This window comes from Protobothrops mucrosquamatus, unplaced genomic scaffold, assembly GCF_001527695.2.
Source record: "Protobothrops mucrosquamatus isolate PMUCROS unplaced genomic scaffold, P.Mucros_1.0 scaffold712, whole genome shotgun sequence".
NCBI lineage: Eukaryota > Metazoa > Chordata > Lepidosauria > Squamata > Viperidae > Protobothrops > Protobothrops mucrosquamatus.
In genome coordinates this window covers 249,993-269,725 of record NW_015386993.1, presented here as the reverse complement: position 1 = coordinate 269,725, position 19,733 = coordinate 249,993, and the positions used below count along the sequence as shown (strand labels likewise).

Here is a 19,733-nt window from a genome sequence, read left to right as displayed (position 1 = left end):
TTCCAAATCACTACAGGAAGGACAGTCCAGTGTGGGCGCTGGGGTGAAACCTGAGCTTGGTTCCTCCAAGGTTTTGCAATGCTTACGGAGTCTGACTCAATCAACACTGATGCTGTCATAACTGGGTGAGAGCCATGCCCGGTGCCTGTTTTAACTTAAGTCTTCCAGGACTAATAGGATATGAATGCAGAATAAGATGAAGGGAAATTCATTTAGACTGAGTGGCAAGGTCTTTGTAGTGCCACATGCCCTGTTGATTATCAGGAAAGAAAGCCAACATTAATTACCATCTTCTCAGTTCTCAGGATGCCCGGCTTCTGGATTGAGAGAAGGATATGATCAGTGACACAAATTGGGATGTCAGCTGCAATATCCTGAATCCACCTAAGGTTGGAAAATGAGAACTGGCAAATACAAATTGGGAAGTTACAGAAACCTTGTAGAGAATAGTCTGCTATATTTTGTCTACTATATTTCCTCTGAGAATTAAGTATACAGTATTATTCTTAGTTCCACTCTACTGGGCTTGATCTGTAGCACCCTGTTCCAATGATCAATTTCTAATATAGTGAAACTGTTTGAGGAGAACTCAGCCATTTATATCAGAATTGCAGAGTCCCAGGCCCCAAAACCACACTGGACCTTTAAAGGCCTTGGTTATTGCCCCCAAGATCTGCAAAATTTTGCCAAATTGCATTTTTAACGTGATTTTAAAAAGTTACCATATCACCTATTTTTAATTAAATCAAATGGAAAGTCAGTGTAGATTTTGCTCATTGCTTCCATCATATTCAATTACAAAGTGTGGCCCAGGAAATGTTTAGCAGCTCTGATCTACACAAAAATAGATAAATACAGATATTTATTTACTTGTAATACTTTCTTTGTTATTCTTAGACAACTGAAAATGCTTTGGTCCAGGAATGTTCACATTGGCTGCTAAGCTTAGCTAATTTAATACACCACCTTGCCACTTTGGTGTTAGATTCTTTTTATAAAACCAAAAGCTGATGCTCAGTGTTAACCTTCAACATTTTACAGCTGAACAGAACACTTGATTAGTGGATGGGAAAAATATATCCCAACCTTGAATCCTCTCTCCTTTCCTATAACTTACATTACAATTCATTCATTTATTTACAGTACTAATTAATATTTCTTTTGTTTTTGTTCTTGTTCATACAATATCTCTCCATTTTACTATTTAAAATAAACAATAGTTTTGGAGATAGAAGTCCGCAAAGTTTTATTTTTATTTTTTTTAAAAAAACTCCTCTCATTTAGCATTGGAGACCCAATTAAAATTGACAATTTTTTTGGCTTCACTTTGGGGCACTTCAGATCCAACTCTCCAAAATTGCCTTGGATCAGCATGGATGTGCACAGTGTCTCCTTTAATAATTGGCATCTTTTCCTGAGTTTGCTCAATAACTACATGATCCTAGGAAAATGTGTGGTTAAGTTCCAACGTGGTGCAAGAAGTGTTTTGGACAGTGTCAATACCTCCTTAATTCAAAAGTCTATTTTCCTGGGATTGCATAACTGCTATGGGAGCCTAGAAAAAGGCACAGCTACTTTAAGGAGGTACCCAGAGTCTGGAGTATGCAGTGCATGTCACACCCATCCCAAAGCACCTTTTTGTTTTAGATCTGAAGTACTTGGTATCCATGTAAATAGTAGGGGTAATTCAATTTAATTGTCTTCCGACAGCAGATATATGGTGGGAGCATGTTGAGCTTTTTTGCAACCAGGAACTTTTCACAATAGCTTTAGTCATGGTTTATTGTCGTAGGATCTGAAGCTGGGGAACAAAGCTGGTGTGGATCCAAACTCTTCTGACTATTTGTCAATCCTTGAAACTCTTCCTGGATACACATGAACCCAGATAGAGTGAGAAGGGATGAAACTGGCAAAAGTTTATTAGCTCTTATCTTCTGTGAAGAAGATCCAGATAGTTGTATGAATTGACTCCATTTAACAATCCTGATGGAAATATGTTCTAAGCCAACCAGATCTAAGGAGAAGTGGATAGAAACAGTAATAGCCCCCTCAAGTTCAGGAGCCAGAAGTGGGATGAGACAAGTTTTCCTGCCAATGGGAAAACCAGAGAGGCCTAAACTCAAAATTTCAAACATTAAACAAGCCAATAATCATGGAAGAGCTGGAAATAAATCAATTCTGTTCCAGAATATTGATAATGTTATGGGATCCCAGGGGTCCAGAACTGCTCTCACAGAATTATCTGTATTTTCAATAAATAAACTTGGGACAAACCATAAGATCCACTCGGAAAGACAATGAGAGTTCTAAAGACAAGCAGGCAGAATAGTACCTGAACCATCAGTTTAATTCCTAGAAACAGCTCTTAATGATTGTTTACCACCTCACAAACCAAACAACTCAAATGATCTCATTACCTCTCCAGGCCAAGACCTAGGAAAAGAACCATGGCACTGTTTCAGTTAAAGGCTGGTTTAATTAAAGTCAGGCTGGGCACCATACAAATTTCAGGATGGTGAGAATACCTTTATATGATTGGTAAAGGGCCAAAATTATGACTCACATCTTTGTGTGTATATGTACACTTATGCAAATAGGTTACAATGTCATTGCACTTATGACTTTGGAGTCATCACAGTTCGCTATGGATGCTGCTACCTGATTGGCCAAATAAAAAGAAAGGAATATATGGGAGGAAACAAGGGTGGAAAAACCTGGTTTTTAGCTTGGTCAAAGATCATCCATGATGGCCAGGTCTCCAGAAGGTTAATTTAGCCACATCTACTTTTTTATAATGGTTAGAGACATGAAATATTTCTTGAACGACACTTATATTAAAAGAGCATGTCACTGTTTCAGTTATATTGGCCTGATCCCTACCCTGCCTCTATTTTTCTGAGTAACCCTGAATGCTGCTGTCAATCAAAAGCCCTTGATTGATTGCTCTAGAATAGATTTCTTGCCTCCCTGTTTAGCATATCACTAACTGTCTGCCATTAATCCTGTAGAGGTGGGTAGTTCTGATTCCAGTATTCTGTTTGTTGTTTCTGTGCCCGCTTTCCTATATCCCCTTCTGTCATAAAAATCAGTATTGTTTAATTTTCAGAATGGGAATGGTCAGCACAAGAAGCCTTAATGGAAAGTAAGCCACTTTGAATTTAGCAAGAGATTATTTCCTTGTCTAATAATCTTGTCAGTTGTGCACAGAACTGGGCACAACTCTTCATTATTTTTCTTCAACGCATATTTGTTACTCGTTTTAATTCTCTGCCTAAAGTCCCTTCACAAACACAAGGCTTTGAAACTGAAGGTTTGATTCTTTGGCCAGATACTAAATGTTTCTTTCATAACAACACACAGAGAGATAATCAACCAAAAATCACAATGAAGCTTTGAATAGAACTAAAACACTCCCCAAGGTTTTATATTACAAAAAGGAAAAAAATATCCACCTCAATCTACTCAGCTACACACAGAGGGGAAATCAACTTGTCATGAAGCTCCAGTTGGTAATAAGTAATATTTAATTGAGAGATATGATTAGCATTTGCGTGCACTCCTATCAGATCTGAAGTAAATTCTTCTGGATTCAGTGCAGTTTGTTTGGGAATCAGATATGAGACAGCACGGCAGCCTTCATAAGTAAAATAAGCCTGCAATATTAAGCATTTTGCCAAGGATATCCTGGCCTCTTCATTTTTCTCTCCCCATCCTTCCCTTTTTTTTTATCTCTAAGCTTGAAGAAGAGTTCTGATCAACCCACGTTCATGCACTCCTAATACAGGTATGTGTTTACTGCTTGACCCCCCAAAATAAAGATATAATTTTACTGTCTTTGTACAGACATTTTAAAGATAAGGACCAGTGAGGCTCCTGAATATCATATGTCCCAAGGCCATCCACTAGAGCTTTCCTCTTTAGCATAGGCAGAGGTGCCCCAATTAAAGCCCTTCATAACCCCCTTGGGCAGATGATCCTGCAGTGCCCCAGGGGCAGAAATTGTGGCGTATTCTGTGCAGCTCCCATCTCCCAGTCCCTTGCCCATCCTCCTCAAGAGAAGGCATTTCCTCTCACTTGTGGTTCTCTTGTTTGCAGCAGGCCGGGTCCCAACAAGATGCTGCCGTGCCTGGGCCTCACCTTCCCTTTGAACACGGGGAATGTTATTAATTGCTGCCCTGGGGGGACGTTTTCGGTTGGAAACTATTTTGTCTCCCTGGGGTGCCTTTGTAGTGAGACCTCCGGCCGCCGGGAGCCAAGAGGTTCCAGGAATGGCTCCCACAAATACAGGTGTGGCTGACTCACTCCCCCCCCCCCGGAAAAAGGGGGTCCTTTTACGGGGGAAAGCTTCTCCCTTCAAACCTATGCTAGACTGCTACCCTCCACACAGTACTTGGAAGGAGGTGGGAGGAAAGGCAAGCAAGACAGTTTTGTGTGTAGCTTTAAATCTTTCTGGGAATGCTCTGCAGGAAAAGCTTATAATGCCATTCTAAAATGGCTCCTGTTCCATGGCAAACAGGCTAATAATTCATAGTTTTCAGTTGTAGTACCCTTAGAACTACAGAGATGACTTTAAGAGCTTTATGAATCTGTCTTTGAGTCTGAGTTTCACTTCATTTGTAATAGTTAATTTCACAATAGACCCAGATTATTACATTACTCTTCAGGATGGTTGTTTAGGAATTATATTCGGATTATGCAAGTGAGTGCTTTGAAAAGAAGCTACACCAGCTATGGGGAATCTATTCCAAATTTAAACAAATACATTTTTATTTTCCTCAAATGGGGGAGAGAGGGAATCTAAAAAAAGAAAGTACGCTTGTTTGCTTTTATGACTTTTCCTTTTTTAAAAAAATGTGGAATCTTTAGCTTTGAAGTTTTGATTGTTCAGTTAAAGAAAAATTAAAAAGAAAAACCCTGATGACATCCTGTCTTATTTTTCTGCCGATTCTTCTTCTGCCATTGAATCAAAATCATGCCATTCAAAATACCCTTAGAATATTTGCAATCTAGATCAATGTTTCAGTGCTCCCAGAATTCTGGGAGTTGAAGTCCTTGAATCTTAAAGATACTGAGGCTGAGAAACACTGACTTAGAGGATTTTGCAACCATGATGATACTCATTCACTGTCAAGGATGGTAGCATCCTTATAAAGTTTTCCCTACTTTATACATACCCTTCTACTTCAGTTGTCATCCTTCCAAAAGGGGCAACTACTTGAGGCATTGGTGCCATAAGATAGGTAGTTTCTAGGACAGTTCCTGCTCTCTTTATATGCCTTTGTTGTATTTATCTTCGGTCTGCCCTTGTTAGTCACAAGTTGTTTTTAAGCTGCATGGCGTATGAAGCTAAGACTATTTTGGTATGTACCACCCAATCCTTGGCCAGACTCCAAGACTGGATGTAAATCATATTGGAAGAAAAACAAATATGAAGAGGCATTTCAGGAGGGAAACTAAAGGCAAAGAAGAATTTGACACTCCCGTCCCACCCATTGTTTCTCAATTGTTCCCTTGTCCCTTCCTTTTGTTCAGCACCATATGTGTGCTACATGGATCATGCTGCCATCATATCTACATTTTTACTCTTGGCTACAACTTGTAGACCGTATTTATTCACTGGCTCCTACCACTTGCATCTTTCCCTAAGATAACACCCTTTCTAAAATGTGGACTAGAGGGTTGAACTGCAATCCTTTGCAGTTCCTAACCAGTATGGATCATACTATTTGGAGATATTGGAAATGGTAAGCCAACACAGTTTGAAGAAGAGGAAGTATCCTCAAAGCACATTGCCAAATTGGATGGAGGAAGCTGCTCAGTACTGTCCTTGTCTGATACTAGATATCTGCTTACAAATTACTGTCCACCCTTAATAAAATAAAATTTATTTTTGTTTCAGTGTTTATTATTGCTTGCCAATCATCTGAAAAGGAATAAAATGAACTGAAAGGAAAGCTATAAAAACCATTTCTAATCTTAAACTTGTTTGGAAATATTAAGTTCTCACCATTCTCTTTGCTTGCTTCCTGAACCTCAGCAGGTGCAGCAAAAAAGAAATTGAAACATATGACATGGCTGCCCTACACTGTCCTCATTCACCCTTTGGCAATCCCAGCCCTGCCAGATTTTTTTAAAAAAGAAGGCTGTTCAAAGCAAGTCCTAAATTACCGTAATCACTAGTTAGATCTCCTAACATATAGATTTAAAGGTACGAGCTCAATTCTTGCACTGCCCTGGCAGATTTATAAATTGCTTCTCCAGGAGGAGGAGGGATGAGACAGGCAGGAGTCAGGGAGGCATGGCTTATTTCTCTTTTGCTATTCCATCATTCTTTCTTGAATTCCCTGGAAATATTGCTTTGGTGCAATGTCAACAGGCCATGAGCTCCCAAAGAGAGCAGCAGAGTCCTTTTGTGTTGCTCAAGGTTTGGGTAAGCTTATTCATCTTTGTGTTTTTCACCAACACCATTATAATGTGCTGATATTGTAGAGATGTCTCAGAAGCTACAGCTCCCAGAATGCCCCATTATTGATTATGCTAACAAGGACAGCTGGAATTGGTATTCAGTGACAGCTGGAGATATACAGTTTCCTCATCTTTGTATCAGAAGGGATAGTCCAGTGCAGGGGTCTTCAAACTTGGCCCTTTTATGACTTGTGGACTTCAACTCCCAGAATTCCTCAGCCAGGCACGCTGGCTGAGGAATTCTGGGAGTTGAAATCCACAAGTCATAAAAGGACCAAGTTTGAAGACCCCTGGTCCAGTGCTTCATTTGCAGGGATCAGATGAATTTCCCTAAATTGGAAACTTCCTGATGAGAAAAATTAAAAACTGTTCATCTTGCTGACATTATGGCTTTTATCAATAGCATCATAAGTGGTTAAGATCCCTCAAAAGGCTAGTTTCTGCAGTAAATTTAGCTGCTTAGTTAATTTTGATTTATAGTTTTAGTTGGCTCTTCAATAGCAATTCTGAATGCTTAAATTGCTTTGCTTATCTAGTTATAATCCCTACAATGATTCTGTTGGAATAGAATTAAGTATTAATTATATTATACCAGAATTATGCCATATAATAATAGTATATTAGTATTTCTACTTTTTGATATTTAGGCAGGAGAGGCAGTCTTTATATAGTTCAGATGGTATCAACTGTCCAAAATAGGAGGCTGGGAGAGAACTGAAGTTTGCAGGAGTGCAGATAATCTTTATGGTGACAACTCCAAAAATGTGGATAGTAGCTATTGTATAATCAGAGATCTGATTATACAATAGTGCTGATAATTAAGAAGAGGTGAGAAAGCATAGTTGAAAACTGAGTGTGAGTGAAAATGGGATCAAGTGTTTTGAGGAGGAAAAGTGACTAGCAGTGACTTTTTATGCAGAAATGGTGCTCTGCTCATAGACCTAAAGCCCATATTGTGCCTTAATTATAATTCGTTGACTAAACAATTTGGCTAGATAGTTGACAGTATTCATAGAACATACTAAGCCATAACAAGCCATTCCCTTTATGGTTTAGAATGGTGTGTGAATCCGGCTGTAAGCCTACGCTATAGAAATACAAAAGAATATCAAAATAAAGTGCATTCAAACAACATGATCTTGTGCTCATTATTAGATTCTGCTGCTTCTGATTATATGCAGTTCATTCCCTCTTGCAGCTGTTCCTTGGCAAACATTCAGTTTTCCCTCCAAACGGGTTCTCCAGATGAGTTGAGATTAAAACTACCAGATTTCTCCAACACCCTACCAAACATTGAAGAGCCAATATAACTTGAGCCTATTAGGATGGGGAAGGCATCTTAAGTTTATTGTGAGGGGCCCTCAGTGCTCTCTGAGCTTGGTTGTTTTCTTGCAGATGTTTCATTACCCAAACTAGGTAACATCATCAATGCTAGTGACTGACTAGGACTGATGATGTTACCTAGTTTGGGTAGTGAAACAACTGCAAGAAAACAACCAAGCTCAGAGAGCACCGAGAGCACCTCATTTCAACCCTGGGCTACAAATATTCTCCTTTATTGGTACTGTACATGTTAATTGTGTTTCAAGGCTTGCTCACTTTAATGTCAAAGCCTAGCTACTCAGTGGTGGGATTCAAATATGTGAACAACCGGTTCTCTGTACGGATGCCACATCCGGAAGTCCATTCTGGGCCTGGGCAACAAAAAATTAGCTACCAGTTCTGCTGAAGTGGTGTGAACTGGCTGAATCCCACCACTGTAGCTACTAGAGAAATTGTAGATCTTCATGGCTCCCTGGCATTTAAAACTTATGGGTGTAGGATTAGAATATACAACACTCTTCTCTAATACAGACATGCCAATTCTCAGACCCCTCTGGTCAGCATGGCCAGGGCTAACAATTGTGGAAACTGAAATCCATGCACTTGGAGGGCACCGAGGTTGAAAAAGACTGAGTACATGAATGTACACACACAACCACAATGACATTTCCATGTCCTTACAAACATGTGCATGTAACATTACACTGCTGTGTTATTACAGCAATATTTTGCTATAAACAAGCCTATTAATTGGCTTTTCAACTTCCTCAGCTGCCAGAGACAAAATGCAATATGGCATCTGGAATGACTTATCTCATGTTTTACTTTTTCAATATTTCCATAAGACATTTAATTGCCAGCTTTAACATTATTAGGCTTAATTCCATTGTATCATCATGGTGCATGTGGTTTTCCTTCATATGATGGCTTGGAAGTCTATTGTTGTCTTAAATCTTTCTAAATATTAATCATGGTGTTGTAGGGCCAGGTTACTTCATTCATATACTCCTGCCTATACAAGTATTACACTTAACAACCCAATAATTTTAGCAATCCTACTTGATCTTCATTCTTTAAGGTGTGAATATAGAATGGAATTTCTTCATTTTTTCATTAGGGGTCCTAGGCTGCCCTTGAAGAGTACTTGTAAGCTTCAGCTGATGCAGGGTGCAGCAACCAGGCAGCTAATTATAAAGTGGCACAGATTATATCTCTGCTCCATAAGCATTTTGCTTCCAGGTTCAATTCAAGGTGCTTTAGACCCCCTCATGGCACGGAATTGGGTTATCTGAGAGACTGCTTCTCCCCAGATATAGCTGCCTGTCCCCTAAGGTATGATAGAGAAGGCATACTGCAGAGTCCAAAATGGGTCTTCTGTACTATGGTGCCTGCCTTATGAAATGTTCTTCTCACCCTGCCTCCTGAAGTGAGGTTAGTTCCATCCTTGTTAGTATTCATGAAGTCCTCAAGACTATGCCACCAGATCCAGGGATTTCAAGGGACTGGTGAAATTCTAAGATGGGTCTATGACTGTGGTTAATATTGTATTTGTTGGTATTTAATTGTACACTGTCCAGAATCCCTCTGTGACTGTTTTATATTTTTTAACAACAATTGTCCTTATATATTGACTTAACTTATTATAGTATGTCACTCAGAATTGCTTTTTGTGAGATAGGCAGCCATATAAATTCGATAAACACCAACAAAAAAAAATAAAGCAAAGATTTATATCTTACGTCTTGTCCAAGGGGTTGTTTGAAGAGACCCCAAAGACCATAGATAATATAGAAAATGTGTAACTATGGGAACTGGTATATTAGTAGCTTTGCTGATATATTAGTAACACATATATTAGTAGCTTTACAGCACCTTCACTAGTTCTGATCCATTTGTGTATTTGTGGTGCTGGTTTTAATAAATGGTTTAGGACCAAATGCCACAAGTACATCCTCAGTTTATATATTCTGCTATCTGGTTTGAAGCAGAATGTGACTGAGAATAGAGCCTTTGTTACTTTGACATTTTTTTGAACTGGGAATTAGAATCTCCCTTGCTAGAGAATCTTTTCTTAATCTCTCTGTTCTAAATTTGAATGTAAAATGAACAAGACTGATTAATTTGGATTTCAGACTGTAAAATCCATCAGGATTAGTACATAACTAATATAGGTAATACTTGTTCTCTCTACAAATATCATTCTCTTTTGCAGCATTTGGAAAGCAGTTTCATGGACTGCTATGCTGCAAAATAAATAAAGACACAAGATCTTTGGAAGATGAAGTTGAACAGACAAAAATCATAACATTGAAGTTCCTTAGGGCTTCGTGTATTTTAGTGTATTCCTTAGTGTACTCCTCAGGGCAGTGTATTTTGCCACCAACATTATTAGTAACCTAAATGCCCAGTTTGATGCTTTATTTAGAAACCAGTTTCTCTACGTGGGAATGACACCAAATTCTTCCTGTGAAAGTACCCAAGATTGTATCTCAATATTATACATTCAGTGTTTTCCATGACATACGGAGTTGGCTCCTTCTGAAGTATACGCAGAAACTTCAAGTTGTGGTTGAAAGAAGCATTTTACTAAAGTGATATTCAGAATCATGTTGCAAGAAAAATCTGTGAATGGACTGAATTAAGCAGAACAGTTGAAATTCAGAAGAAATTTCACAACAGATGTAGCTGTCCTAAACCCTAATATCATTTGGACCCTATTTAAGAGTGAGGAACTCTAATCATTGGCCATGCCTCCTGGGAGTTGTAGTTCAGCCAATATCTACAATGTCATAGATTTTCCACTTCTGCCTCAATCCAATTAGTAAGCAATTGTTGGAATGTAGCAATGACATTTCTACAACTTCTTTTGAATGCAGTTATTATCCAGTGCTTGCCCACATTCTAATGGAGATAGTAGCTTTTTGGTAATTTCAAATACTAAATTCCAACACATTTTCCTCAGTACCCAGAAAGAGAGATTTGATGAAAAGATAGACTAAGCTCAAGTTGACTGGGAACAGCTTTTTGCCTGGGATAAGGTCCAGATTGTGCAACTTTTCACTGGCTATCCTGTTTGCATTCAGTAAGAAATTTAGAAGAGAGAGGAGAAAGATGGCACTTGAATGTCAAATTCATACACAGGGTGTGAAATTCCAAAGATGGGTGAAGAATGTTGAAGAGAATGGGAAACTCAGTGAACATCTACTGACTTGAATTTCTGTTTGCACAAGTTCAGCAGCAGAGAGGAAAGAACGAAGCTGAGGTAACTAGAGTGATTGCTATTTATTGCTACAAACAATCAATATCACAACACAACACACAGAATAGCTGAACTAGGAAGGAAAAAGAGCATTATAGGGTCACTAAGACAAGCTTGCTCTTCAGGAGTAGTTTGCTACTTCCTCCTAAGGATATGTTTTTTTCACTTCCCAAGTCATAGCTACACTCCTAAGATATCCTAAATTTAATAGCCTTTTATTCAAGCAGTCAAACCTGTTTGAATTAACCTTGATTTAATTAATTTTGGTAAATTAAAAGAGCCAGGGTGGCACAGTGGTTAGAATGCAGTACTGCTGGTTACTTCTGCTGATTGCTGGCTGCCAGCAGTTCAGCAGTTTGATTCTCACTGGTTCAAGGTTGACTCAGCCTTCCATCCTTCTGAGGTTGGTAAAATGAGGATTCAGATTGTTGGGGGCAATGTGCTGACTCTGTAAACCGCTTAGAGAGGGTGGTAAAGCACTATGAAGTGGTATATAAGTCTAAGTGCTATTGTTATTGCTAATACTATACAAAAAGTAAGCTGAAGGTATGAATGATGCTATGAACCTGTCCTTAGATGAATATGTTGATTTACTATTATATTACCACCTTTGTCTCATGGCCATGTGACTATTGAAAAAGAATTATAATTTAAAGTGTGTGGGTAGCTCGACTGGGCTAAAATCAGCCATGGCAGAATAAAATACTCAGTGACTGTACATAAATCTATTTAAAAAGTAACTATCAACTTCTAAAGGATTCCTCTTCTCTTGAGCTACAGTTCCAATAGATAATAAAGATACTGCTTTATTATATCCACACTGGGAGAGTTTTAATCCTGGAAATAAAACTAGTGTAACTAAACTCACTTAATTTACTTTTAGATAGAAATACCCTATCTACTTTGCACAAAAATATTTGCAGGTGTAGTTTGCAAAACCAGATTTTGCCTAGTGTGTTGTGTGAATCCAATTTATATTGCTAATGCATGGTTCAATGTGTTTTGCAAGTCAGAACATCAATCTTAATAAACTCTGGTTAAGTTAAATATGAGTGTGAATGCAACCATGATCAAAAGATTTCTAAGCCCTGATGTGGGAGATCTAGTTATTCTTACTATTCTATATTAAATATCTTCTGAGTACAATTCATTTGCAGGATAGAGTCCATTTGCCTTTTAGAGAATTTGCAGGAAGCCTGATGTTTCTGTAAAGTGCAAAGGAAAAGTTTTAAAGGAATTGTTATTCAGAAATTAAAAAGTTGGAGCAACTCTTTATCTATGGATGCATTTTGGAGACGATTTTACAGTATAAGGTTGATTCCCATAAAGAACTGTCAATGGCGCCACCACATGCTGAAACTGAATTATTGTCTCCTAGAGGGATGTTCTTAGAAGAGTTACAATGTGATTAAACACTCCTTTGAGTTTAGCTAGACTTCTAGGTAACTATATAGAGAAGTCAATGTCATTTTCTTGGCAAACATTTACAAGTGGTTTGTCCAGATTTTTTTTAACTCCCAGATCTAGGCTACAATTCTTGTATGTATTTATATCAGACTTTTAGATTTACACGAAGCTTGCTCATGAAAAGTGATAGATCAAATGAAAGCAATTAATATTTGCAGATGCCCTAAATTCAGAGCTTTCTAGTTGGAACAAAAATTCCTCCTGCCCAAGACATTGTACTTTTAACACCCAGACATGATCTTTGAGCTTCCATAGCCAGAATAAGCTTTTCAGTAGATTCCTTGAATCTGCTGCTTTTTTTGGAGTAGGGCTTGATTTTCAGTCAGCTATGCCAAAGATGGGAGTTGTAGTCAAAAATCCCTGAAAAGCTCCTGATTGTAGAAGTTTATCATATGCTATCTGGCAATCTCAATAGAACGATGACTACTAAGGATCAAATTTTCCAGGATATATTAATAAATGCAAGAATGCACATGTTAACAAACCACAAAAGCAAAGATGTGTCAAGACGGAATTTCAAAGAGGGGGAGGTACTTAAGCTTTTTCTTCACTATTTCTCTACTCCAAAGTTTCTCAAAGACTTTTTCCTCACAAGAGATTAAATTCACGTTCACCTTTCTTCCTAAGATAGCATAATTCTAAATTCATAGCTACAATGGAAAAGGACCTTTGGTGCTCCTTTCATATTCTTGTTCTCATGCTTGAAAGACGAAGCCTTCCTCACAGAGTTCGTATGTACAGTAGGCATTCCAGCTTTGAGATGAGAGGCTGGTTGTGTTGACCTTGTGGCTAAGCTTGCTGTGTCAAACCCAGGGCTAGTTCAGCACCAAACAAATAGAGCATTTGTCGCTGGCCTTAAAAGGGGTGCTGATTTGCAGCATAGCTTTCAGTCATACAAAGTCAAACCAGGCTGTACAGGGAAAAGGGAAGCACCATCAACAGTTGCTGCTGCAGCTCAAAGATTTGTAAAGTAATTACACAAAGGTGTAAGCAGAGTTTTCTGTAAGTAAATTACTTCTGTAAGTAATCAGGAGTCTGATCAGGAAACCTCTGTCTCTAGGGCTGGTCTTGGGCAAACTGAAGGAAAAGATTTTCTGCAAGGCCTTGAAGACCAAGCAGATTTGGATGAGTTACAGTCTGGACTGGATCCCTTAAGAGCATTTTCAACAGTAGTACCAGTGCTTTTTTTGTTAAAAAAAAAAAGGTGCCGGAACTCACACATGTCATACAACCCGCCTTGCCTACCCTACAAGGTTCCATCCAAAAAAGGTGCCGGAACTCCGTTCTGGGTGTTCTATGAGAAAAAAAAAGCCCTGAGTAGTACCATGTAATGCTGCTATGATGAGATCCAAATTAGACCATCCTTATATCACTTTGCTGGATTCCAAAGTGTGTTCAGTAAAAATCAGTTGTTCGCATGTACTGTGCAAATATAATGTCATGGACTAGAAAAGATGCATTTTAAAGAGAAGAGTCTCCCAACCACGGATGGTATTATATATAGGAAAGAATATTTTGGAGCACAGGGCTGACCTCAATTATTTAATAAGATTGCGTATGGAGCTGGCTCAGGAATTCTGGGAGTTGAAGTCCACGAGTCATAAAAGAGCCGAGGTTGCCTACCCCTGCACTAGGTTGACTAGTATAAGAACTTACTTTGACTTTATCAATTCTATTCTTTCAATCCCCCACAAGGCTTCATTGCTGGAGCCAAAGATTTTCACTGATTCATTTTTTTTGCAGAAGGACTCTGTATACAGAACTTTGGGCACTGGAGCCAATGTCTTGGCTATGTATAGCTTACCAAGTTAGATATCTTGTACTGTAGATCAAATCCTCAATTATCTAGAAATCTTTCCCTCTTAAGTGTGTCTTTTTTTCCCAGCTTGGTGTAAAGAAGAAACACATCCAAATAGCAATCAGAAAGCCAAAGTCTGGGAGATAAGATAATTGCATTACTTCCTGAGTTTGAACAGAATCCAGTTTTCTCTTTGAAATGGCCGTATGCTCCTCTTAAAGGAGAATAACTGGCTTGGCAGGAGACACCAGGTGTGAGTGTTCTCCCACAAAGTCAGGTAAATGCAGCGAGACCCAAAGGCAAGGCTCCCACCAACTCTTTGCCCTGACCTTTAGGCAGTGCTGCTTACAATAACAGATTATTTAGTGCAGTGTTTTTAAAACTTGGCAATTTTTTAGGTGCGTGGACCAACTCTCAGAATGCTGACTGGGAAATTCTGGGAAAGCTGAAGACTGCACGTCTTAAAGTTGCCAAATTTGAAAAAAAAAAAACCATTGACACAGTGTGAAGAAACAGACACGAACTCTCTTTGTCAGGTATCCCACAAAACCTTTTCCACAGACTTCCGGACAGCCTTTCCCAAATTTTTTTTTTTTTTTGCATTGTCTCTTTGTATGATTTCTCAAAACAAAGCCAAATTCTTTCACTCCTTTCTTCAGTGCAGGGAAGTTTAGCTAAACCTTCCCTGCCTAAATATGCAAAATCTCTTTCATAAGCGGGTCACCGTCTGATTTCAAAGCGAAAGCGCCGCTCGGAGAAAACAGCCACGAAGCAGGCAGGAAGGCAAGTATTGCCCAGTTCTGCTCCATACTCGCTTCAGCTACAGATAGACGAGCAAATAACTTTCCAAAGAACAGAACAGACGCGGCTGGGACGAGTGGAAGCGAAACATCGAACGGTTCTTCTCTACCCCGGACCAGAAGAGCTTGTTCCCGACCCTTTTAGTTTCCAAGCCCCGGGGTTCAAGCTGGATGTTGAATCTCCCCGAGTCTGCAAACCCCAACACACCCCCCCCCCAACGATCGCAGTCCCTTGCTTTGAGAACTACGGGGAGAGAGATGGGATCTCCGTCGCCGTTTGCCCTAATTACTCAAGATAAATATGCTCTTAAACAACCAGAGTCTGCTCTGCAAACAAGCTCTGTTCCAGCTGATCCGTAGCAATCAAGAAGTAACGCAAGCAGAACATCGCAGTATAAACAGGCTTTGCTGAGGACCACAAGGAGAGAGACAGACAGACAGACAGACAGACAGACAGACAGACACACACACACACACACACACACACACACACACACACACACACACACAGAGGGGTTACGGTTAGAGTCGCCCTCGGATCTCGCGGATCTCGCAGGCAGCTCTGCCCCTCCACCCGCCTCCCCCTCCCCACCCCGGGAGAAGCCAAGCCAAGCCAAGCGCCTGACAGGTCGGTGCTTACAGGTAGGCAGTTAAGGGGCTGAGGCCGCCGGGCACGGAGGAGAGCGCGAGTTCGGAGCAGTCGGCGGAGAGCGCGATGCCGTCCTCCTCGCAGTGGCAGAGCGGCGGGCAGAGGACCGCGACCCCCGGCGGCTGCGCCGAGGCCAGAGTGCCGGAGAGCGACAGGACGAGCCAGCAAGGCAAGAGGCTGTCCAGCCGGGCGGCGAGCGGACCTCCCGCGGCCAGCATGCTGGGCGCCGCTGGGCCGCCTCCCTCTCTGCCCGAGCGGTGCGCAGGAAGGCTCCTGCTGCTACGGCCGGCTGCACCTTCCGAAGCGCCTGTGCTCGTCTTCCTCGGCGCCGCCGGGAAGGGGAGGCATGGCTGGATGGTCGCGGTTATTGGGTTTCACACGGGCTGGGCTGGGCTGGGCTGGGCTGGGCTGGGAGGTAAAGACTCGCGGGGAGGAGTTAGGAGACCGGGCGCCTCGATCCCTCTGCCTCCCTGGCGCAGGCATCTCATTCCAAGAGAAGAGCGGAGAAGAGACCTGCCAGGAGCGCAGCAATTCATTTGCACCGAGACTCATGAAAAGACGGGAAGAGAGAGAGAGAGAGAGAATGAAAGATAAGGGGGGGGCGGGGGAGAGAGAGGTTGAATGAATGAATGAATGAATGAATGAATGAATGAATGAATGAAGGAAGGAAGGAAGGAAGGAAGGAAGGAAGGAAGGAAGGAAGGAAGGGAGGAAGGGAGGGCTCTTTCTGAGGAAAGTATAGCGTCCGTTCTAAGCACCTCAAGACGTTTTGGACGTCCGTTCTTGCCAGCCCAAACTACCATGGCCAGTTAAAAGGGACTCAAAGAGAGTTGTAGTTGCCTATCCCTGTCTAGCATTGTCCTAGGCCAGGGGTAGGCAACCTTGGCTCAGCTGGCTCAGGAATTCTGGGAGTTGAAGTCCATGAGTCATAAAAGAGCCAAGGTTGCCTACCCCTGGCCTAGGCCCATTCTGTTACAAGGACTTTTGGTCCCATGCCCTTCCTGTCTACTATTCTACAGAGGTGGGGTTTGTCACCTCAGAGAGAATGTTAGTTTGTAAAAGCATGTGCCAGCAGTTCCAGAAGGAGCTTTCCTTTGCACACCCAGGACTCTGTTAACTTCAAGGAAATGTAGACTGCTGGGTCAGAATTTCTCTTATTACTCCTTTTCTTCCTAACTGTTCTCATTCAAAAAAAATGGAACTGTGGAGAACAGCAGGCTTATTCCATGGCTAAAATGGGGGGTTCATGCATTTCTTTAATGAGGTTTGCCATGGGTTATGGGTGAATGTCCTATGTTTATGTGCAATCCTCTGTCCAATGTTTTGCAGTCTTCTTGGCTCTCTACACTCCCATTAAATCCCCAGAGAACTCTTTCCCCTGAACTTCTGAGTAACTATGTTTTTTGTTACCATTAAGGATGAGTTATATTTTTACATGATTGTTAGAGAATTTTTTCCGTTCAGATTTTTGGTGGAAACTGTCAAAAAGCCCCCCCTATGATGAGCCATATATTGTTCCATTGACCCATTGAATCAATCCTAATTTTACTGGTGCAATTTAATGTAAAGATTCCTAGGCAGTTAATTTAGACCATTTAGGCTCTTCCTCCAGGGAAGAGACAATCCAGTGACAGGTGTGCCTGAAAAATTTGATTTAAAAGCATAATGAGGCTTAAAGAGACATATTATGCAGAAGAGATTCAGATTAGGTGACAAAAATTAATGCAGCCTCTTTAAATAGAAAGAAAAACATAAACACATAATGGCTGGAAAAGTTCAGTCAGCAAAGTAACAAAGGCACCCAGCCAAGAGATTTATTTCAATGCATTTCACAGAAGCTACTTCCAATGCTTCACTTTTTTATTCTTGATAGTCTTTTTTCTTCATATATTGAGTTGTTGCTCAAATAAACACCTGCAACTTTGCTTACCCAGATTTAAACCTGTTTAGTCTTATAGAACTGTATAATCATTGAACTGGAAGGGGCATTTGAACCTGTGCAGCCTGTTCTCACTAGTACTATTTCTTTCTAGTAGTAAAGCATGTAAACAGATTCAATCCAATGTACATGCTTATCCCCAAATGTGCAGTGCTTTATACAGGCCCCCAGATATGTTTGAATTGGTTTTGCCTTTGTGCCTTCACATGTGCAAGTTACTAGGCCTTACGTAGGGCTATTATAATGGCTGGATTTTGCAAGAGTGAAGGATTTGCTAGACTGACTCAGAAGTGGCTCACTCTTGCTCTTGCTTGTTGTTTTCCAGACAGGCAGCTTTAGTCTGCTCAAGTAAGGCCATCAAAGAGCCTTGTCCTTATAGTCACTGGTCTTTTTGCAGGCAATGTGGTTGTCTGTACCTGTTACTGGGAAGTCACATTTGCATTGGTGCTGCAAAACTGCAATTCAATTCCTCTCACTCAAGACAGAAATCTGGGCATGAGTAACACCTGATCCATTGCATATCTGCAATCATGAACCCCTACTGGCTGATGCCTGAAGAATACAGATTACGAAGATTATGCCATCAAGTCAATTAGCAACCACATAGACTGGTTTTCTCCAGAATAAATGTCAGATTAAGGAAAAGTGAAATAAAGGAATTTGGCTAGGATATTATCTGAACTTTTGGACAAATTCTCCAAAGGAGATTCCAACAGAATCAAACTTATTTACTTAGCCAACTATTATTTAGATAGAATTTAGATAGTTTTAGATATAGAATCAGTTAGAGACAACCAGATTCCCCACTTAAATTGATTTTATTCTCATGCATGAGCATAAAGATAGTGACAGCAGACAAAACAGTGCTGAAGAAAGCCTAGGGCAGTGATGGCGAACCTTTTAGAGACCGAGTGCCCAAACTGCAACCCAAAACCCACTTATATATCATTGGGGGATGGGTGTGTGTGGCCCATTGGATGGGTGTGGCCCATTGGATGGGCGTGGCCCATTGGGTGGGCATGGCTGCGGTGGTAACGGCAGACTAGGTGGGACTAAAAAGTTCAATCAATCAATTCCAACCTTGTGAGATCTTTTTTTTCCCCGCAAGAAGTTGAAACTGATTGCTTGATTTAACCTTTTTTTTTTGCACATGGCGACAGAGGCCTAAAGCGAAAAGGTTTTATAAAACCCAGCTGAAGGTCTAGGACTGGGGCCAGGGCACGCATGCCCACAGAGAGGGCTCTGCGTGCCACCTGTGGCACGCATGCCATAGGTTCGCCACCACGGGCCTAGGGTGTCATTTATTCATTGGATTTATTTATTCATTTATTACTTGTAGAGGGTCAAATCCTGTAGCTCTCAGACCCTGCCTTTTAACCTGACAATCAAAGTAGTTCACCCCAGTAAAATTTATCCATTAAAATAAAAATAGCATTAATAAAATTAAAATCCTAATAAAACAAAATTACAATAAAATCAATTACTGTAATTAATACAAGCTCAGTTAAAAGTTTATTTCTACTAACTGGAAGCTGAGAGTTAGTACTCTAATGCATCCTTCAAAATAATGTTACCATTTTACAGTAGTTTTTAGCTCTAGAACATCTTTCCCCAGCCTGGCAACCTCCAGATAGCCTGGAGATGCCATGTTGGAGAAGCCTGCATTAGTAGGAGCCCTCTGTTCATTTGACCTAGGTCAAGCATACTTAGTAGCTTTTATAATAATTTTGCTACTTGGATTTTCATGACTACATCAAGATACCATAGCTAATTGTTCCTTGAGATGTGCAAAGGCTAAAATGCATATAGTGAGCCTATGACTGGCGATTTACAGGGAACCGTAATAAAAAGTGTGGAAAACCTATCTGCAATCAATTTTTTTTGGGGGGGGGGGACAACCATTGCAGTATGTAATGAATAGTTTATAGGTTAACTTGATTTTGAACCCAGACAATTGTGATTGATAGAATAAACTATCATTAAGCAAATCTTGACTTAGTGCAATATATCAAGTCAGTCTATGTTTCTTGATA

At 40.4% G+C, this 19,733-nt stretch overlaps 1 protein-coding gene across 1 annotated transcript in view; it reads right to left on the bottom strand.

The window, feature by feature from the left end:
• The window catches only part of LGR6 (leucine rich repeat containing G protein-coupled receptor 6), a 128,068-nt gene extending 112,089 nt beyond the window's left edge, over window positions 1–15,979 (bottom strand). Inside the window, exon 1 of the mRNA XM_015818304.2 lies at window positions 15,753–15,979. Within this exon, the coding sequence (XP_015673790.2) occupies window positions 15,753–15,979 (227 nt within the window). The remainder of the gene's footprint in view (window positions 1–15,752) is intronic.
• Between the last annotated feature and the right edge of the window lie 3,754 nt (window positions 15,980–19,733).